Genomic DNA, 23,033 nt, shown 5'->3' on the forward strand with positions numbered 1-23,033 from the left:
ATGGGAAGGCGGTCACCCACCCACAGACAATGGAAATTTTACCAGGAGAAAATAAATCATAATTTCAATGGAAGGGAGAAAGCTCGTGTGTGGGGGTGGGGAGGGGGAGATCTAAGAACATATTTCTCAGAAAAGCAGTGGTGGAGGTGTATTTTTGGTGTTTTATGTCACACGTCTTTGCAAGCAGAAAAGCAGCTCTCGCCATGTTTCCAGTACCTTGTTAAATCACCGAGAGGTGACTGGAGATGGTGGAAAAGAGAGGGAGGAGACAAGAAAAGTGCACATACCCTGGGATGAATCAGACCACAGGTTTATCTGGAGGCGATGCTCCCAACTTCATCCCCCCTCCATCCTTCCCCAGGGCAGTCGTATATGCCCCCATCCAGAGGACCCTCTAGATCTGGAAGGGCCTCTGTCTATTACCTTATGAGTTTCTCAAAAGCTTCTTTTTCTTTCCGCAAAGCAGTGAGATAGCGCTGTTCCTCGGTTGAACCTCCATATATCAGAAAGTAGACCCTGCCAGTTAAAACAGAACTCTCTTAGGCTGTAAAAACATAATTTTTAATCCCTGAAAGGAAGAGCATAGCATTGGAAATCAGCAATCTAAACTGCTCAAATAATAAATATTTGACCAAGAATAAAAGGCTCCATTAATCACGAACCTAAAATTAAGCTACCTAAACCCCACCTGGTGAAAGTCTCATTACCACGTTTTTCCCCTGCACCGAAAGGAGGAACAGAGTTTAGGTAAACACTGAAATATAACGAGAGGGATAGAATAATTCTTGCCTCATAACTATAAACAAATCAGAAAACACAAAATCTCAGCAGCTTCTCTTTTTTCAATTTTTTCTTTACACCTCTGCCAAACAGTCATTTGCAGAGTTGGAGAGCAGCTTGTGAAAGTTCATGTTAGTGAGAAATAAACAAATGAAATCTATATGACCTTTATCTTCTTCCTCGGCTCTGTTTTATCCATGTCTTCACAGAATCAAGTCATGGCACGTGTTATATAAACACAGACGCAGAAGACACACGGATGGTATCGGGCTCGAGAAAATAATTTGATATATTATTTTCTCTTAGGGAGGACTGCTTTTCTAGCTTATTTGTTGCTCAGAGGCTGACTTGAGCACTTCTTCTCTCCCTCTTCCTCACCTTCTATCAGAGGTTTTTCCTTTTTTAGCCTTTGACTTTTCTTCTGGACTTCATGCTCCTAGGTTATATTTCTTTGAAGTGTGGACTGAGAAAAAAAAAAAAAACCATTGGACAATGAGTCCGGAGACCCCCAGCTCTTCCCCACAAGTGTTATGTGGTCAAGGGCAAGTCATTTGTTATTACTGGGCCTCAGTTTCCCACCGATGGAGGGAGGAGTTGAACTCTTGGGGCTCTTCCGACTCCGCCATTTTGTTTCCAAATATCACACTATTCCATTCTCAGGCAACCAAGAACTTGGGAGGACACAAGCTATCTACAAAGCTGATCAGTAGCAAAGTCTGAAAAATTTACCTATAATTGCCTATAATTCTTTGACCAGCTTCATCTAATCTCTTCATCCTGTGTTATATCTGACCTACCTGCTCCGTTCATCTCTGTTCTGGAAAGGGTGCATTAGTTAAGCTGCTAGCAAGGCTTCTCTTGGCTCTGTTTTTGGTTCAGCCTGAGTTCAGGATATTAATTTTGCTGTTTATTTCCCTCAGATAATTGGAGACCCAGAACACTATATTCTCCGAGAGGCATCATTTTCTCATCTGATATTTCTGTAGATTTTTTATCTGCTATTTCTTGAAACTCAAGAAAACTTAGTACAATAATTCCCCCCAATACTTTACGTTTTATGTGAATGTAATTTAAAGTCACTTCTTGAAATTTATAAGGATGACATTTTAGAAGATCAAAGCCATTTAGCTGAGTCATAGTTACAGTACTTTTTGGTACAAGTTAGGATAGTATACATTTCCCAGACTTGGTCAGATACAGCACCCCATAAGCTAGGACCAAGGTGGAAAGGAAACAGTACAGAATAACAGAGCAGCAAGTAACCAGAACACAGATAGTTCCCTAGATTTGTTTTACTGCAACATCTGACATCCTTCCTATGCCAACTTCCCAGGTTGACCAGGAAGCAAAAGAAGGATTCATGAATGATTTTGACCTACGATGTAACAGAATGTTAAAGAAAATCCACGTGTAACTGGTAGACCATCTGCAGTAAAGCCTAACGAACCACGAAACTGAAACCTTTAGAAGAAGCAGTGCGATAGAGTATTACTGAGCCATAAAAAAGAATGAAATCTTGCCATTCGCCACGACATGGGTGGACCGAGAGGGTAGTATGCTAAGTGAGATAAGCCAGACAAAGATTGACAAATACCATATGATTTCACTTGTATGTGGTATCTTAAAAAAAAAAAAAAAAAGAATAAACAACAACAAGAGAGAAAACAGACTCCAACAGAAAACACAATGATGGCTGCCAAAGGGGGGTTGGGGGGGGAGGACGGGCAAAATGGGTCAAGGGGATGAAGAGGTACAAACTTATAAAATAAATATGCCACGGGGATGAAAAGAACGACATAGGGAATGTGATCAAAAATACTGTAATACACTTGTCATGGTAAGCATTCGGTAGCATACAGAATGGTTGAATCACGATGTTGTTAAACCTGAAACTAATTTACTATGTGTCAACTGTGTGTGTATATATGTATACATATATATATGTATGTATATACAAAAAAAAAGAGAGAGAGAGAAGAAACAGCTTGTATTCTTTACAACTTGCCTCAGAGGCTTCCCGGGCCTGCTCGCCCTGTAAATCTCGAGCTGGCGAACGAACGTGAGCTCGGCGTCGTACAGAACCACGTATCTTGGCTCTACTTCATGGAGAACCCTTGTCAGAGCGTAGGGGTCACTACAGCCCAGGAGCGGATGGAGGATGGTGAGTGGGTCTTTCAGGATTCCATATGCGGCGTCAGAGGACAAGTTCAAGTCAAATTCCTCGTGCTTAATTTCTTCTAAGGAGCTTTCTGGGCTACTGCCTGTGTCTCTAGGCCTGCCTTCCTTGACATCCCCTTCCTCTTCCGGTTCGTCAGACTTTCCCATCATCTGAGTTAAGGTTAACTTTCGCTTTTTCTTTTTGAGAGTCCTTTCTTTGGTGGCAGCCCTCTGTTTGTTTTGGGGGTCTTTAGGCCTTTTGTTCGATTTCGCCATTCTCTTCGGGCTGTCCTCACGTCGGAATTTCATCCACACTTCTTCGGCTTTGCTATCCTTCTCGAAGGTTTTCCTGTACAGCCTCAGCAAGAAGGCCTCTGCTCCGATAGTGATGTACTCTCTCAGCTGGGAACATGTGCGGTCGTCGCTTGCACAAATGAGTACTTGACCTAAAATTAAGAAACAGTGTTATGTTACTATGACCTCACGTGTCCCCCTGTTCCCTCCCTGGCTGGCCCCTCGCCTCTTCCCCACCCTCCCCACAAAGAAAACACATCTTACCCCTTGGCGGTAAGGATACAACATTCACAATTTGCTTAAAAGGGTCTCAGATGCTTATCAAATGCTTTCCCTCTCTGACAGGATTAGTTAAATCTTTTGAGTAAAGTTGAAGCCAGAAACATTTAGTCTTATGAAAGCGTACCCTGGTATAATGGAGGCTTTACAGAAGCTCTTTTTAATTAATAATTTTCCAGAGGATTTGATATACCAAAATAAATTCCAAATGGATTACAGAGTCAAATGTTAAATATTAAATCATAAAAAAGGTGACTATTCTCCACCTCTCTGGATGGAGATGAGTTTCTCTGCTTAAAAGCAATGGAAGACATCTCAGAGAAGACTGATATCTATAATCTAAACAACTGTGCATTAAGAAAGCTAAAGACAAGGATACGTGGAGATAACTACGTGGAGATTAACTGCCTCTTCAGCATCTGCCTTCAGCTCAGGTCATAATCCCAGAGTCCTGGGATCGAGCCCCACATCAGGCTCCCTGCTCAGTGGGAAGCCTGCGTCTCCCTCTCCCACTCCCCCTGCTTGGGTTCCCTCTCTCACGGTATCTCTCTCTGTCCAAATAATAAATAAAATCTTAAAAAAAAAAAAGAAAGCAAAGACAAAAAACCAACTTTCCACAACAGCCATCATAAATGACGGTATCTTTAATATATAAAAAGCCAATACAAATTGTGGACATAGTCTAAATTGGCAAAGGGAAAAAAAAAATGACAAAAGAGGAAAAACATTTAAGAAAACAGTGAGCTTACCTAGCACCAAATTTCAAATGAGGACATTTTTCTCCAATCAAATTGATAAAACCATTACACATATATAGGTATACATATACATGAACATATAGAGAATCTCCAGTCATTGTGTGCTAGGTGAAAGGAAGATGAGCTCTGGGGCGCCTGGGTGGTTCAGTTGGTTGTGACCCACTCTGGATTTCGGCTCGGGTCACGGTCTCAGGGTTGTGGGACTGGACCTCACATCGGCCTCTGCACACAGCATGTAGTCTGCTTGAGATTTGTGTCCCCCTCCTCCTCTGCTCCTGCCCTCACCCTGCTCTCTCTCTCTAATAAGTAAATTAATCTTAAAAAAGAAAGAGATGAACTTCTACGCTGCTAAAGGAAATGAAAATTCATAAAAACTTTGTACAAGTCAAATGTGGTCATACATCTCAAGAACGTTATCATTTGACTCGCTAATTATATACCCAGAAATTATATCTGCACTATGACCTTAAACAGTGTGAGGCAGAAAAAACATAGAAGAAACCCTGGAAGCAAATATGCCCATGTGACTCCCAGACATCATTTTGTTCCCGTTCTCTTTTTTCTTCCTATTTAGCAAGTTTCCTAAGTGAGCATGCAGGACTTTGGGTCTTTAATCACAGTATTGCGGGTTCTGGAATAACATCACCAGCACATTTACTCAGATAAGAATTATGCACTTGTCTGTACTGATTTATAGGAGTTCAAAGTCGCAATGGATTTTTTTTAAATCTAGTTTTATTTTATAACAGGTTTTATTTTTTTAAATGTAGTTCAGCTTTGTCTACTGTGCTAATCTACTAGTATATTCATGTTTGAAGACAGCAGCCCTGAAATCTGGAATTTTTTGGTGGGGGGAGGGGCTAGTCAATGTTGCTCTATAGAACAGTTAAGACTTTTTGGAAAGATGCTTGTGGAGAATAAAGCAAGCCCATTAGCTTTCTCCTTGGGGATTCTAGATTGAAAGCCTGGTGAACATGTACGTGGAGATTAACTGCATCTTTAAGTAGAAGTCCTGAGAAGAAAACCAGCAAAAAAACCCGCTGTCATGAATATACAAGGATTCAACCTGGAGAAAATCACATCAAACAAACAGAAAATGAGGCTGCCACTAGGATTTCAATGTTCCTTTGGCATTCATTCTTTTACATTTTATAAACAAAATCATAGTGAGTTATTTTTTTTTTAAAGATTTTATTTATTTATTTGACAGAGAGGTCATCACAAGTAGGCAGAGAGGCAGGCCGAGAGAGAGGGGGAAGCAGGCTCCCTGCTGAGCAGAGAGCCCGATGTGGGGCTCAATCCCAGGATCCTGAGATCGTGACCTGAGCTGGAGGCAGAGGCTTAACCCACTGAGCCACCCAGGCGTCCCCATAGTAAGTTATTTTTAAAGAACTAACAAAGACGACTCATTTGCTCCATGTTGAAAGCAAATGTCACCATCTCTTTTCTCCTACCTGGACCACCAAGGGCTTCGCTCTCCTTATTTTCTGCCTCAATTTCTTTCAGTACTTCGGTTAATGCTTCCCACTTGGGGTTGCTTTCTAGCACCAGTTCCTTTTTTGTTTCTGTATAGAAATAAAAGTTCAACCACATTCTACGTGATAACATTTATCCATAAAACATTTCATAGCCTTTCAAAACAACAGATGACACGAGCATCCTTCCAAAAGCCCCTTCCTTTGAGCCTCTTTCCGGAGGCCAGATACAATCTTCTTTCTTGAAAAAGATCCATTTATTAAGGTCTAAATGAAACACACTCCAGACCAATGTTGATAGAGGTCTCACAGTGCCCTGAGAGCAAGTTACATGCACGGTCACAAATTAGAGAATATTGAGTGTTGTTGTCAACAGTGATGCCAGATACAAGAGGCTACTTAACAGGAAAGAATCAGTACAGAGTCATGGTATTTATTATTTCTAAAATCCCCATGACAGTCATGATCCTGAAGATGGGATACAAGTAGACAGCAATCAAATGTTTCTGGGAGTACTCAGACACATCACTAACATAGTTAAGTTCTGAACTAGACCTTTGAATGAGAGAATGTCAGCATCAACCCTATCCCATGCCTTTAAAAAAAACAAAGGATATTTATTATATCTACTAGATAAGGGTTGGAAAAAAATCCATACTTGCCACATTCTAGTATATTTATTTTTTTTTTAAAGCTAAAAGGAATGTTAAACATTCTGTTAAGACTTTAAGGTGCCAAAAGTAGTTATTACTCTGAAGTTTAAAAAAGAAAATCAATCTGTAGCTCTTATGTCGTGGTGAGAATACTCTTCACGGATGCTTGGCACTTGTTACTTGGAATCCCCTGACAATGGATTCTAAGACTTGCTCTGCTGGATACTTTTAACGTACATTGCATATAACGTATATTCAACATATGGGCACAGGTCTTTCACATGGCTGAAGGATATTTAAGATTAATACACTGACTTGATAAGAATTTCCACACCAAATACTTCAATAAAGGACACAGTTAAAGATCAAGCCTACAAGATACCTTGTTCTTCTTTAATCTCTGTTTTTTCAGACATTTTGCCTTTTTTGTTCATTTTGGCGTCTGGAAGATGGTAAACCCTTGCTCGAGCATTTATAAACATCGAGGTGCTGGAGTCAAGAAAGAGCCAACCTAATATGAAACGTTAAAAAAAAAAAAAGCCTTCAATTTAGGATGAATTTTAAAGTCTCTGATGGTCACATGCCCTATAAGGACAATTGTCCGCCATCTTATTCTTGTCTGAACCACACCTTCTCCCTTACTGTGGCCTCCATCACTGCTTGGTTAGACCAGTGGTTTTCAAAGTGTGGCCTACTGGTCTCTGGGGGTCACTGGGATGTTTTCAGTTTTCTGGACCTCAAATCTATTCTCATAAGAATACTGACTCATTGTTTAATTTTTTTCCCACTGTGTTGACATTCCCAATGATGGTGCAAAAGCATTGCTGGGTAATACTGCTGGTGCCAGGGTATACTCAAGGCAGGGGAACCAAAGTGGACTAGCAGTCAATGTATTCTTCATTGCTACACATTTGTAGTTTATTACTTAAGAATGTCCCTGATGAAGAGGTAACAATTATTAATTGTATTAAATCTTGGCCTCAGGGGCCCATGGACTACTTGAAAATCAGTGGTCTAGTCAAACAATGACAGAGGACAAAATAACTGAGGCAGATGTGGTTGGTAGAAAAACAAGATGGCGGCCAGTTGTATATGTATGTTTCCCTACAAATCTCTTCAGTCTTCAGCAGTCTGGCTGATGAAACCCTAAACCCCCTTGCTAATTCTTCGGAGAAAATGAAATTTGAAGTTCTTAACAACTAAACTTCCAGAACACAACCTATTTCTAAGTTGGGGACTGCCTGTAATATACAGAGTCTTTTCTAGAAATAAAATCTCCTGGAATGGATATGAATATTTATTATTATACAGAACAGAAGTTAAGTAGGCGGAAACATTAGCTATCAATAAAACCTACATCCTTGCGCTATGAACATAAAACGTAATTTGAAATCTGAGTATACCACGTAGTTGAATATAGCACTCCCTACATATGATTCCCCAACAAAATCCAACACTATTCAAATCAGCTCCCATAATATCAGTATTTTTATCTCCCACCTGAATTCTGACCAAAAGCCTTCTCTGTGGCTCTCAGAGATTCCAGAAGGTTAAGGAATGTGATACAATCATACTGAGAGAGATACTGCAGCAAAGTTCGTAGTATCTTCAAGTCCTGAACCAAAGACTTAGTCTTGGCTCCAAGCTGGTGCCACAAAGGGTCCAGATAATGGCGTATTGTCTAAAAGAAGAATAAAACATAGTATTCCTAAAAATATGTTCCATATAGCTATTATTAATACCAATTATACTTTCAATGAATATTATCGCCATATACCTAAAGACAGTTAGGGTGGTGAGTTTTATGTTATGTATATTTTACCATACACACAAAAAAACTCCCAACAGCATCTCCCAAGAAAGTGGATAGAGAATTTCAGTTCATAAGATTCTAATAACAGTGTTTAAATTTTCAAAGATAAAGCAGAGTGTCTTATATTCACATGCACCTTTTTAGGAGAATAGGCCTGATAAACATCAGATAACCAGTCATTTGTTTGTTTGTTTAATCTTTTTATTTATTTGACACACAGAGAGAGAGAGAGAGAGAGAACACAAGTAGGTAGAGCAGCAGGCAGAGAGAGAGAGGGGGAAGCAGGCTCCCCTCTGAGCAGAGAGCCTGATGCGGGGCTCCATCCCAGGACCCTGAGATCACGACCTGAGCTGAAGGCAGAGGCTTAACCCACTGAGCCACCCAGGCGCCCCCAATCATTTGTTTTTATGAAGGGTTGAAGTGTGTCGCTTAAACATCAATTTCTGCCAAGTTTGGCTGTGACCCTATCCTAGAGAGATAAAAAATGTGACATCCAGTTGGAAACGGAACAGAGGGCATATACCAGGGAAAGTACACGTACCAAATTATTAACAATGTGCCTTATTTGGTGGTGTAAAAGAGTTACTTGGTTTTTTTTTTTTTTTTCTTTTTCTTTTTTAAATGTGATTCATGGATGGAAAAATACTTGTTAAATTAACAGTGGACTAAACATGAATTTTTTTAAGACCCAGAAAATAGGGGCGCCTGGGTGGCTCAGTCAGTTAAATATCCCAGTCTTGGTTTTGGCTCAGGTTATGATCTCAGGGTGATGAGATTAAGCCCTGCCTTGGGCTCCGTGCTCAGTGCAGAATCTGCTGGAGATTCTGTTTCCCCCCAACTGCTCCTTCCCTGGCTTTCTCTCTCTCTCTCTCAAATAGAGTAAATAAATCTTTTTTAAAAAAAAAGTTGCCTAAGGTACAGAATAGCTTTTTATATAGACTATAAAGATATCTACAAACCCACAGCTATATATATGTGTGTGTACACACATACACACTCCTTCACAAACTGATTTTGTAACTACAAAGGATAATACTTAGAGCATGCTATAGAAGCTATATTACTATGCGGCATCTTATCTAACAAAATTAATACTCAGCAGGAGTAATATTTGGATGGCTGTATAATTTATTGTCCAAAATGGGACTCTTGTGAAAATGAAATTATATTATTAATCATTATTCCAGGAGAACGGGTAGATCCTATAACTGTCCTAGAGCAAATGGAACATATAACTGTATACCTGCTCGGTAAAATCATCTACAAAAGTTAAATTTTCTTTCTTTTTTCTTTAAGCTATGGGGTTTCTTTTCTTTCTTTCTTTTTTTTTTTTAAAGATTTTATGTATTTTTTTGACAGAGAGAGACACAGCAAGGGAAGGAACAGAAGCAAGGGGAGTGGGAGAGGGGGGAAGGCAGGCTTCCCACTGAGCAGGGAGCCCAATGCGGGGCTCGATCCCAGGACCCTGGGATCATGACCTGAGCTGAAGGCACACACTTAATGACTGAGCCACCCAGGAGCCCCCAAAAGTTAAATTTTCTAACAAGATGCAAAGTTATGTCTGCATTTACATTTGGTGGCTAAAAGAATATCCAAAATAATACTTTGACTTTTACTAGCCAGGGAATGGTATACAGAAACTTAGTACAAAAATATCAGGTTATATTTTTTTTTTTTTCTAAGAACATATACATTCTATTAAAAGGACATGAAGGTTTGTTTTTGATGGTTTTTCTTTGTGGCTTGATCATGCACCAAACTTTAAGAACACAGGAACACATGAAATTAGTTTCATGTATCATTATTTCACAGTAAAATGACTTTTTGGAAGAATCGGAGAAATGAGGAGTTCAATTTTTCCTGCTTAATAACCACTATACATTATTTCCAGTGAGAGACTGATTCAGAGTTTAAAAGATGGGAATTTGTTCCACCAAAATATGAAAAAAGAAAAAATGCTGTCCAGAATTTTTTAAAAGTCAGCATTTTCTGGATCTACAGTTCAATCTTCGACATTTATATAACTGTATTAATTCATCTATGATTTAAAAAAAAATCAGTTAGAGGGGCACCTGGGTGGCTCAGTTGGTTAAGCTTCTGACTCTTGATTTCGGCTCAGGTCATGACCTCAGGGTCGTGAGATCGAGTCTTGCACTGGGCTCCAGGCTCAGTGTCAAGTGTGCTTGAGATTCTTTCTCTCCCTCCCCATGTCCTTCCCCCTCCAAACGCACGTGGACATGCGCTCTCTCTCCAAACAACCCCCCAGTCCCTCCAAGTCAGTTAGAATAAAAGTTCTTTGAACTAAAGTCTTACTTAGTCTTACCATTTTCTCAATTCAAAATGTAATTTTCAGAGAGCAAGGTTCACATTCCTCAGTAATGAAAATTCATCCCAATTATTTTTATTCCAAACAAAAGATCATAAATCATGAAGCATTCTTATGTAAAACTCTTCTACCTGTAGATATCCAAACGCAGTCGTTGCAGAGCAAAAAAGGTTATGTATCCCTTTCTAAATTATATTTAAAATACGAGATAATCATTGCATGACTGCAAAAATTAGGGTTCTGCTTTTACGTTGGCTCATGTATTTTACTACAAATTATTACTTTCCAGAAAACCAAAGAAGCTACCCTTGAATCGGCTCCAAATTAATTCTAAAATAACAGCAAATTCCTACTGAGGACACTACAATCACAAAAATAACTTGGATTCTTTAAAACTACAATATCAAAAACTGTGCTTAAGAGGAAAAGAAACGGAGTACCTTGTCAAAGGGTTTTCCAATAGCATTTTCTAGAGACAAATCTTCCACTTCGAGGGACGGGTTATGGCATTTGAGCTCCTTCAGACACGCGTTTAAAATGTCCAGTATGGAGGTCTGTATGGCGAGCATGGCAGGCGTCATAGAAACGTGAATTTCTACAACTTCAGGTTTGTGCTGTTCTAAAAACGAGTTTACTGCTACATGGAACCTACAGAGACAAATAGTTTTCAAAGATTTTTTCGAGTTTCAAGAGCTGTGTGCTTCTGGTTTGTATTTAATACTCTCATAGTTCTTTATTTTTTTCTCTTTCTTTTTTTTGTAAATGGAATTAAGACACAAAATAGAAAGCAAAATGGCAATGCCTTCAAGAATACTTTTAACCTCAACGAATGGATGTTATTATTCAAATAACGGGGGGTCAGCAGGACTGTTGTCTGGGCCGAACCCAGCGCCTGGTTTTCGAACAAGTTCTACTGGAATGCAGCCACGCCCACTGTTTATGGACTGTCTAGGGCTGCTTTGCTGCTGTAACAGCAGAGCTGGGTCATTGTGACGGATCACGTGGCCTGCAAAGCCCCATATAGTTATCATCTGGCCCTTCACAGAAAAAGTATGCCAATCCCTTCAAGAAGGTACAATCAAGGGCGCCTGGGTGGCTCAGTGAGTTAAGCCGCTGCCTTCGGCTCAGGTCATGATCTCAGGGTCCTGGGATCGAGTCCCGCATCGGGTTCTCTGCTCGGCAGAGATCCTGCTTCCCTCTCTCTCTCTCTGCCTGCCTCTCCATCTACTTGTGATCTCTCTCTGTCAAATAAATAAATAAAATCTTTAAAAAAAAAAAAAAAAAAAAAAGAAGGTACAATCAAGAAAGATAAAACACCATGGCAAATGCTCTTAAATGCCATATAGTAAAACCAAAATACCTATTAGCATAGGCGTACGGAGTCAGAACACCACAACCTTAGGGTCTTTCCTAGACATTGGCATCAATTCTTCCAAAATCTTTCCATTCTATTTCCCCGATGGGTAATTTTCAAAGTGAAGTGGGTATCTTAGCCAACAAATCTATGGTTCAGCTAAAGCTGTTGTACCTGTGAGCCTCTAGATTTCCTGGGGGTCTCGGGGAGCAAGAAGGAGCACAAGGGGCCGCCCTTGGACGGATGTGATGGGCTATCGGGAAAATAACTGTCAAATCTCTGTCTTCTTGTAAAAGAACCACGGGGATGGGGACCACCTGCTCCTCTTTGATGCCCTCGTTACGAACCTGGCAATCAGGTATCAGGTCAATGACAGTACCCTTTACGTAACGTTAAAGCGCGCAGGTCAGTTACGGCAAGTTGTGGCGTGGCGCTGTTTACCTTGGCCACAGGTAGAGCTTCCCTACGAAGAGATTCCTCATCACTCTTTCCACATGGCAAAAACCAGTATCGAAGGCGACAGCGTTGTCTGTGAAGGCTTTAATAAAGCCACGCTTGTTTTTCTGGCGGAACAGGCGCAAGATGAAGGCTTCTTGACAAGATTCAATTATCCTGTGAGCTCTGTACACCAAGATGCCTGAGAGGAGATCACAGTTGAGAGGGTGGAACAGTCATGGAACCTCATGCTCATCTCCATTCGCTCATTCACCGCGTGTCTCCTTTGGTGGGGGGAACACAGCAGTGTGCACACAGACATAAATCCCTGTCCTCGTGGTCCTTATGACACACAACACGTGGAGCACTTAGGTTATAGAGTGATAAGTGCTAGGGGGAGAAGAAATGAATCAGAGGAGGAGGAGAGGGAGAATGTCTGAGGGCTGCTGGGTGGCAGCCAAGGCTAGATGGAAATGAGGAGGTGAGTCTTGCCACCACATGCACCAAGAGAGCTCCAGGCTGAGGGGATAGTAAGAGCAAAAGCCTTGGGGTAGGGGGTGTCTGGCATGGTGGGAGAATTTCTGAGAGCACGGTGGCTCCCTGACTCTCTTTTTATGAGTGAACCAGATGTGGCCTATATAAAAGAGCAGTAATTCAGAAGTCTGGGCAACATCTGCATCACCTAGTAGAATAATTCCACTTTGGAATGGGAGTATATTCAACTGAGAGGTAAATTAGTCCATTAAAATAAAAACCGTTGGGGCGCCTGGGTGGCTCAGTGGGTTAAAGCCTCTGTCTTCGGCTCAGGTCATGATCCCAGGGTTCTGGAATCGAGCCCCATGTTGGGCTCTCTGCTCGGCGGGGAGCCTGCTTCCCCCCCACCCTCTGCCTGCCTCTCTGCCTACTTGTGATCTCTCTGTCAAATAAACAAATAAAATCTTTAAAAATAAATAAATAAAATAAAAACCATTAATGAATGTATTTACTATATCTGTGTTTCGGGGTGGTGTAACTGACACCTCTGAGATAACAAAAACAAGGGCAATTACTGCATTTCTTTCTTTATAAAACAAGAAAACTGGACCAGATAATTTTTCATACGTGAATATAATAAATCCATACAATATTATACGTATATATGCCACTTTGATGTGGTTTGGTTAGTGATAAATGAGGAACACACATGACATGAGAGTACAGATGTCATTTCTGAATCAAAAACCCAATTATTCATGATGATTCTCAGTCTCCTAGACCTACAACAAGCCGTTACCTGATATATAAATTTGTCATAAATGTGCTTGTTTTTGTACCAATTCACATCACTCCTAGGGTCTGGGAAACGACACTGACAGTGATTGTGACCCTTCTTCTGCTGGTTCAGTGAGCCCAATTCCGATGCTACTGTTTCAGTGTTCAAATTCTGGGTTGACGTGGATGGAGCTACAATGTAGTCGAGCTAAGCAAATGATTTTTCAGATATAGTAGAAATTAATAGTGTTATTTAGGAACCTGTAGAGAAAGGATTTTCAATAACTACAATATGTACATGTAACAAATTTACTACTGAGCAAGGACTCTGGGCCTAGTCGTTGGGCTTTTCCAAGTACTTTCCTAGACTACGCTTGGTGGCCTAGATTGAAATATCCCATAAGGTTAAAGTAATGAAAGGAAACTTCGAAAGGAAAGATGAACCTCAATTTAAGGAAATGCAGTGCTCCAAGACTGTCATTTTTGGGGCGCCTGGGTGGCTCAGTGGGTTAAGCCTCTGCCTTCGGCTTAGGTCATGGTCTCAGGGTCCTGGGATCAAGCTCCTCATTGGGCTCTCTGCTCAGCAGGGAGCCTGCTTCCCCCCGCCCCCGCCGCCCCCAGTGCCTGCCTCTCTGCGTACTCGTGATCTGTCAAATAAATAAAATCTTTAAAAAGAATAAGAAAAGACTGTCATTCTTTAGAAAACCCAGGAAATGGGTTTTAGAGGAAATGGAGGAATGGAACTATTCTATCCCAGGTGCAGGGGTTAGGTACTCTACTGGACTGTTTTCATTTAATACTCACGAGACTTCTATGAGATACGTATAACTATGAAACCAGGAGAGGGCAACAAGTTGATCAAAGTTATCAGACAAGCAATGGGAGACTAAAGGTTCCAAACCGGGGGGGTGGGGTGGGGGGTGTGGGGGTGTGGGGGGGTGCTGACAACAAAGCCTGCTTTTCCTAAGTGACAGCACCTGTAGACTCCTCCCCATTCCCCCACCCGCACCACCATTTTAAAAACCAGCAACATGAAAACATAAGCAGGGGTGCATGGGGGGCCCAGGTGGTTAAGCATCGGCCTTCAGCTCAGGTCATGATTGTGGGGTCCTGGGATCGAGTCCTAGATCGGGCACCCTGCTCAGTAATGAGTCTGCTTCTCCCTGTTCTCTCTCTCTCTCAAATAAATAATTTTTTTAAAAAGATTTTATTTATTCATTTGACGGACAGAGATCACAAGTAGGCAGAGAGGCAGGCAGAGAGAGAGAGAGGAGGAAGCCGGCTCCCCGCCGAGCATGGAGCCCAATGTGGGGCTCGATCCCAGAACCCTGAGATCACAACCTGAGCCGAAGGCAGAGGTTTTAACCCACTTCAAATAAGTAAAATCTTTAAAAAAAGAAGAAGAAGAAGAAAGAAAACACAAGCAAGCTGTATTTCTGGGGGCAACTGTAGTCTCACAAAAGCCTATCTACATTTCAATTTTATGCTCCCATGAGAGCTTTGTCTCATACTGAACTGTCGTCACCTCTTTCCATCTGTCTTCTCCACTAAACCGCTCACCACACCGTCTCACTGATCTTTCTACCATCAGCCCCTATCACATTCCCGCCAAACAAGGGACCCTTAGTAAATTTAATGTTTGTTGAATGAACATAAAACTGAATTAGAACACCAGGGGCACAAATCTAACCTGTAACTTTTTTTTTCAAGTTTGTCGTGGAGGTGTGTCCTGAGTTCTATTTGGAGGTGCTAGAGCCGTTTTGGCAATGCAAGCCTCCTGTACTGTCTTTCGAAAGTGCCATCAGGGTACCCGTGCACACACTTCTCTCACTGCTGAGGTGCTGTAGTTGGCAGGGACCCTTGCGTGGGTGCGGTGGTGAATTTCATAGGCAGTGACAGGGGGCAAACTGGGGTAGGGGGCATTCAGAACCTTCCGGAGGGTTACATGCTTCAAGAACTGCTGTTTGGTGTGTGAGAGCCGTGCGGAAAGTGCCACGGGGAGCCTCTGGGGGACGATCCCTCCAGGGTGCCGGATCTGAAGGGATTCACTTCCGGCCTTCACGGGTGTTCCATTCAGCCAAGCGGCGGCAGCAGCCCTAGCTTAATTAAGGGTTGGGACATGTTCAGAAATGGATATGGAATTTTGCGCTTTTAATTAGGGGCTACCTATAAGCTATGATCTGCAGGTTTCTTTGATTCATTATTGCTCTCGGCCTAATTGGGGCGAACGGTTACTAAAAGTCAGAGCAATACCGACATCTAGTGGTGGTTCCAGTACGTTTCCCTCCCTCCCCATTTTATCCACTTAAAAAATAAATGCAACACCAGGCTGAGAAGCAAGCAGCAAAAGCAGTAAAAGACTTTCCGATGTATCAGAATTTCTGGTGATGAAAAGCCAAAACTTTTTGTTTTTTGCTATTCTCTACTGTTTAGTATTCTCTACTGTTTAGTCCCAGGCACAATACGAAAGCCATTTATTTTCACTCACTTAATCCTTAATGATAACTCTGGGAAGTGCTTTTCTCGATTTAAAGAAATGAGAAAAAGAAAAATAACTTGAGGCTTATGAAAATTAAGTAACTTGCCTGTAAGTCGTGGCATCATCATTCAAAGCCAGGTGAGTCAGACCTCACCGCCTGGGCCCTGGCTGATGGGAATTATAAATGTTACAAAACTAGGGGCGCCTGGGTGGCTCAGTCATTAAGCATCTGCCTTCAGCTCAGGTCATGATCCCAGGGTCCTGGGATCCAGCCCTGCATCGGGCTCCCTGCTTGGCGGGAAGCCTGCTTCTCCCTCCCCAACTCCCCCTGCTTGTGTTCCTGTTCTCGCCATCTCCCTCTATCCAATAAACAAAATCTTTAAAAATAAAATAAAATAAGATAGATAAAATAAAATCAATGTTACAAAACTACAGCACTGTTCTTCAATCAGTTTACCATGAACCACATAAAGCATTCGTTCACACATTTATTCATTAACTATTTCTTGAGGGTCTTCTAGGTTCAGGGCCACGATGGGAAGTATGTGAATATTGCAGTTTCTCTGCCTTCCAGTTCACTGAAGGTCACAGCCTACTCATGCATCCTTTTGTCCAACAAATGTGCGTACCAGTTACTTAGCCTGGGATGAACAAGTTGTCCCTTGTACTTAAGAAGCTTGTCATCTCATGAGCGGGACAGACAAACAGGCAAAGATAACGTAGTGTTCTTTAGTGCTAGGACTGGGGAGAAGCAAAGCGAAATCTGAGGGCAGCGAGGCAAGGCCCTCACGTTAGCTTTGGGGAAAACCAGAAAAGGGTTTCAAAAGGACGAATAATAATGAAAAACAATTCATTTTCCATATTAATTCTAACGAAAACGAAACCATACTTCTCAAAATAATTAAGCAACTACTTGGTTTAATTTCAAATCATGGAGGGAAAAAAAACTCAAGGGAAAACCAAATATTTTAGGAAATATATAAAGAATATTTGTAAACATTTTGAGTCTGATTAGGTTCTAAAAGCAAATGCCAGCCAATCACCAAGTATTTACCAGATTTGAGCTTAGGAAACAAGGAAGAGTCGTTCTTACTTTACTCACTAATTTAGTTCCTTATTCGGGCCACAGATACTTTTTAAGCATCTAGAATGTGTCTGGTATTGTGCTAACACCTGGAAGCACAGTGTTGAGCAAAAACATCTAGGAGTGTGCACAAGGAGGTCCTGGTTTCGTTCAGCAGAGGGGACAGACAGAAAAACGTGCCCATTTATATACAAATAATAAGGTTTCAAATGCTTACCGGTAATTAAATCTGAAGGTATTCTATCGGTCAAGAAGTCGACCACAAGTATTCGACTTGTTGCAAATATCACCCCTCCTTGTGTGTAGACCTCATAGCGACTGTTACTGGTGATTTCATTTGTTACGCGGCGAGGGAGGTGCTCAACTCCTTCAATCTTCAGCTGATTGATGAAGTACTCCTAAAGCAAACCAGAGGTGATTAGTAGGCTGTTGAATACAGAGCGGTTTTAATTAGGCTGCGGGTCTTTGAATTTAAGACAAGAGACAATACACTTAAGGAACGTGCGAACCAAGTGGCGACTTTACATCGATCCCGCCATCATCTGCCTTTAACTAGGCTTTTATTTTTATTTTTGGGTTTGCCCTAAGGAATCCTTGCACTTGAGTTGTTCTTAGCGCTTTAACAACAACAAAAAAGACGTTTTAAACCCTCGGCTAAAAGCCTGCCGCTAGTTACAAAATAGTTTCCGCCAAAGCCAGGTTTGCAGGCAAGCGGACTGTGCGAGCCCATCACAAGGAATGCTTTTCCCAGGCTGTGTTTTAGACTCTTAGCTCTGTCCCGATCCACCCCAGAGGGGATTTCATGTCAGTGGCCCCTCGGCCCTTTGTATCTTCAGTGGAACCTCTGCTTCCTCTTTGGGGACCCTGTGTTGTGCTAGGTTCTGTGGGAGGTACTGGGGATACCTAGGCACATCAGTCAAGGAGTCTGCGGTCATTCTTCTCTGTGGACATTTTCCCCCTGGCCGCCTGCTCTAGCAAGAGGCTCATCAGACTTGTCAGACCAGGCTGTGCCACCTCACAATACCAAGGCCCCGCCTTCTGTCTTCAGTGTCCTCCAGTCCTTAACCACAGGCACCCATCCCCAATACCCTCAGCTTCCAGCTCCCTTTCCTTCTGACCCAATGCCCCTCTCCCCACCAAGTTTCGGTACACCCCTTCCCTACAGGGCTCTCCCCAGCCTCACACATTACCCTCTGGGATTCCTCCGTCCCCATCACGGATCCCACTCCTACAACACCCCAGCAAGCCCCATGATATCCAGCTTTGGGACTCCTCGTCGCTCCTATCTGTATCTTTCCCTACACATCCCTGTATCTGTGTCTGTATCCTTCTGTAGACATCCCTGGCCTCTTTAGGGACCTCCAATCCTCCCCTCCGCCCCCATTCTCCTCAAATGACTCCCCTACTCCTCTCAGAGCCCCTCCATCCCTCTCAGTGTCCTTGCACCCGTGGCAGAAACCTGCAACTGCCTTACGGACCCCCATTCAAAGCCCTCTCATACGTGTCAGGGACCTCCATCCGCCTCGGGACCCTTCCTACCCTCTGCGTCCTTGAGCTTGTGTCAGGGACCTGCATCTGACCCCTATTCAAAGCCCCCCTCCCGTGTCAGGGACCTGCCTTCCCCTTGGGACCCCTCCAACCCTCTGCGTCCTTGCACCCCTGCCAGGGACCGGCATCCTCCTCGGGGCCCCTCGCACCCTCTGTGTCCTCTCCCCACCCCCTGTTAGAAACCTTCATCCACTTCGGTCCCTTCTCCTCTTCTCAGCGTCCCCGCAACCGTGTCAGGGACCTGCATTCTCCTCGGGACCCCTCCCACCCTCCGTGGCCTCGAGCTCCTGTCAGGGACCTCCCTCTGCCTAGAGACCCCCGCTCAGCGCCCCCTCCCTCCGGCGCCATGGGCCGGCATCGCCCTCAGAAGCGCCAGGGCCTCGCACCCGCGCCAGGGCCCGCATTGGCTCAGGAGCCCCCAACGCTCTCGGGGTCCCCTCTCCCCCGCGCGGCCGGCCGCACCTCCTCGGCCGGCTGAGTGTTGAGCACCAGCACCAGGCACGCCGGGTGGCAGTGCAGCCGGAGGAAGTGGTACAGGAGCCGGTCCGCGCCGAGCCCGCGGGCGCACACTACCAGCCCGTCCGCGTCCAGCAGTTCCAGCACCAGCTGCCGCTCATACTCCAGCAGTGGCGCCATAGCTGTCGGCCGAGCCGGCAGTCCCGGCTCCATGGGCGCCCTTCCGGGGCCGCGGCCGAACCCGGCCGAAGAGAGCCGAGTCCGGGACGGGCGTGGGCCGAACGCAGCCGAAGAGAGCCGAGCGTGAGCCGAGTGTAGGCCGAGCTCAGCCGAAGAGAGCCGAGCGCGAGCCGAGCGTGGACCGAGCTCCTCCGAGGAGAGCCGAGCGCTGACGAGAGTCGGTCGAAGGAAGCCGAAGAGAGCCGAGCCCGAGAGGGCGAGAGCCCGCCGAGCTCAGCCAAAGAGCCGCGGAAGCCGGGAGGAGCGCGTGCCGAACGTAGCCGAAGAGGAGCCGAGTGGGGCCGAAGAACCGTACAGTCCGGAGAAGGCGCTGGAGCTGCTGACAGATGTCACCCCAGGCCTCAGGCTCCAACCCCGGTCTGAGAGTGGGGCGGCCTGGATCAACGACTAGAGCCCAAAGCTACCCTAAAGCAAGGAGAGGAGAACTAATCCAAGCTAATCGTCAGCATTCAAGGGCGCCTGGAATGAATAGCCCGTTTCCTACAGCGAGGTTGGATTCTTACTTTTGCAACTGACCTCTGTGTCCCTATTAACATTTTTTGGGATAACCAGAATAGTTTACCACTTTCAGGCCCTTGTTTCTCTCCAAAGGTCTTGAATACAATAAGCTATTTTTAAATTTTTAATTATTTTTTTAGAGGAATTCTCTGCTTTATTTTTTTTTACTATGTTATGTTAGTCACCATACAGTACGTCATTCGTTTTTGATGCCGTGTTCCAAGATTCATTGTTTACTATAATACTCAGTGTCCCGTGCAATACGTGTCTTTAATTCCCATTACGGGGCCAACCCAACCCCCCACCCCTCTCCCCTCTAAAACCCTCCGTCCGTTTCTTGGAGTCCACCAGGTGTCCCCGAAGCCATGGCGTCCTTTCTTCCACTAGAGGGACACCTTCGGAAGTTTTTGTGCTATACATCCTGAGAACCCAACCAGAGGAATTGTTCTGTGTGGAAATCCCCTCCCGGCCCCAACCCCAGCCTTCCTTGCTGGAAAATGAAAATCACTTGCTATCCCATGACCTAGAAATAACCACTGTAACATCCTGAAATGTATACCTTCAATCTTTCTCTTTTTCTTTATACGTACACTCTCTCACCACACGATTCTCTTATTGATTTGAGGCAATCAATAAGGCAGTTTTCCAAGTTGTCGCTAACAAGTGACAAACCTCTGAACATGGTATCGAGTATTCTACAAAACCCTTTTACACGGCTGATGAGATTTCTGTCATGAGATGTACCACACTTATTAATCTAATCCTTTAGTGGACATCTAGTTTGTTTCCACTCCTCCTGTCACTATAAATAATTTTTTCACTGAACATTTTAGTACGTAAATACAGCCATGCCCCTAAGATACACTTCGAAGAGATAATTAGTAGGATAAAGAGAACAAACATAAGGCTTTTCATTACATTCACAGTGCTACATTGCCCTCTAGAAAGCCTGCACCGATTTACATTCCCATCAGCAGTATGCAAGTGGATGTTTCTCTATCCCGTTACTGCTTAACCAGGACTTTACTTACTTTTGTCGGATTAAAACAGCATGTAATAATTCCCGAATGCTGGTCGAATGCAAAGGTTTGTCTGCAATATTTTACATGCCGCATTTCCTAAGAAACAGGTATTAATTTCTCCAGGGAGGTTATATAACTTGGGCAAGACCACTGAGCAAGTTAGTATAATGATCAGGATGTGGTAAGTAGGAACGTGACACACTTTTAGGGTGTGTGTGTTTAAGTGACAATGAAGTTGAAACCTCATTCCCAAACTGTGGTAGGCAGAATAATGGCTCCCCAAAGATGTCCATGTCGTAATCCCTGGGACCTATGAATATGTTACCTTCGGTGGCAAATGGGACTTTGCAGATGTGGTTTCAAGAAAGGGAGATTATCTTGGGTTATCCAGGGGTCCAGTGTAAATTACAGGGGTCCATATAACCTCCTGTTATAAGACCTCCTGTTATATGACCCTCCTGAGGGTCAGAGTCAGAGGAAGAGACGTGGCAGTGGAAGCAGAGGTGGGAGTGATGTAGGAGGGACCAAGAGCCAAGGAATGCAAACCATAAAAGCCAGAAAAAGCAAGGAAATGAATTCTACCCTAAAAGCTTCAGAAGGAACACGCAGCCCTGCCAACCCACTTTGGAGTTCTGACCCTCCAAATTGGAAGATAATGAATTGGTGTCATGTTAAGCTACTAAATACATGTTAACTAGGTACAGCAGCATTGGGAAACATATACAGTCATTCACTAGTTCTATTACATTGAGCTTTAAGATGTCCCCAGTAGACCAAAACCAAACAGAAGGAAACCTAGATGGGAGTATACAGGGAAGCAATAATTTGGGAGGGTGATTGGTCAACGTATATGTAAAATGTAAATACTTGTATAGATACACATACACATGAAGATGTATTCACTCAATAAATATTTACAGGGCACCTGCTGTATGTCAGGCCATGTACTAAATGCTGGGAGTTCAGCAGTGAACCAAGCAGGCGACATCTTTGCCACCAAAGAAATTGTGTTCCAGCGGGAGCTTGTGTACGAAGATGTTTGTCAAATCATTTTGTGAACTATCATTACTTCTCAGATATTTCACCTAAATGTCCAATAGTAGGAGGCTAATTAAAGTGTCTTCCTGCATCTCTAATACGTGGGATATCATACAACTATTAAAAGCAGTATATGGCAAGCATGTGACTTGTGACTGAATACATGTGACTATATACTGAAAAAAGCAGTTGTAAGACGTTAATATAGAGTGGCATCCCGTTTGTCTAAAAACATGAGCAAAAAAACCAATATTTTCCCATGACTGCATAGGAGAGCTCTGGAATTAAATCTCTTAACAAAAGTGGGACGCCTGGGTGGCTCAGTTGGTTAAGCAGCTGCCTTCGGCTCAGGTCGTGATCCCAGCATCCTGGGATCGAGTCCCACATCGGGCTCCTTGCTCATCAGGGAGCCTGCTTCTCCCTCTGCCTCTGCCTGCCATTCTGTCTGCCTGTGCTCGCTCTCTCTCCCTCTCTCTCTCTGACAAATAAATAAATAAAATCTTAAAAAAAAAATCTCTTAACAAAAGCAATTGCTTCTGGGGAGTTGAAATGAGTGACTGGCATCAGAGTAAGACCTTTACATTTTGTTTTATTCCCTTCTATTCTGTTGGTTTTTCTTACCATGAACTTATATTGCTTTTATAATAAAACCAAAACCAATTCCCACTTGCTATATAAATACTTCACCAGCCCTAAAAATTATTATCTTGTGAATTCTAGATTTAATATGCATGTGGTGGGCAAAGCTTAATGTCAAAATTTGGTACCTGGGGAAGCGAACTTATAAACTCTCACAGATTCTGTCTTGACATTTTAGTTTTTCTCTTGGCGAAAGCTTCCAACTTAAGGTGATGGGATTCTTCTCTTCCTCTTTTCTTGTGCCTCCGTCACAATAATTCTGCGAACCTCCCCTTATATTTTAGACCGTTCTGATCACCACAGCCCCTTCCCCTGCAGGTCACTTTGTAAGTTTCAGTTTTTTTGCCCATGAGGGCACAGGCCAGGAGGTTGGCCTTTGGCCTTTGAATTGGGGTGGGAATGAGATTCAGCATCATTTCCCCCTCTGAGCTGAGCTAGAACCCAGCACACCTTG

The 23,033-nt window shown here is 43.3% G+C and overlaps 1 protein-coding gene across 1 annotated transcript in view; it reads right to left on the bottom strand.

Moving 5' to 3' along the window:
• LOC111156170 (ERCC excision repair 4, endonuclease catalytic subunit) overlaps positions 1-19,355 on the bottom strand; it is a 30,867-nt gene extending 11,512 nt beyond the window's left edge. The window contains exons 1-9 of the mRNA XM_022516875.1: positions 19,149-19,355; positions 17,356-17,536; positions 12,331-12,526; positions 10,976-11,183; positions 7,897-8,077; positions 6,779-6,907; positions 5,723-5,833; positions 2,786-3,383; positions 424-516 (exon numbers count right to left, since the gene is read on the bottom strand). Coding sequence (XP_022372583.1) covers positions 424-516; positions 2,786-3,383; positions 5,723-5,833; positions 6,779-6,907; positions 7,897-8,077; positions 10,976-11,183; positions 12,331-12,526; positions 17,356-17,536; positions 19,149-19,355 — 1,904 coding nt within the window. The remainder of the gene's footprint in view (positions 1-423; positions 517-2,785; positions 3,384-5,722; positions 5,834-6,778; positions 6,908-7,896; positions 8,078-10,975; positions 11,184-12,330; positions 12,527-17,355; positions 17,537-19,148) is intronic.
• Positions 19,356-23,033: the final 3,678 nt, after the last annotated feature.

The sequence above is a fragment of the Enhydra lutris genome, unplaced genomic scaffold, assembly GCF_002288905.1.
Source record: "Enhydra lutris kenyoni isolate GAN:26980312 unplaced genomic scaffold, ASM228890v2 scaffoldscaffold45, whole genome shotgun sequence".
Classification (NCBI taxonomy): domain Eukaryota; kingdom Metazoa; phylum Chordata; class Mammalia; order Carnivora; family Mustelidae; genus Enhydra; species Enhydra lutris.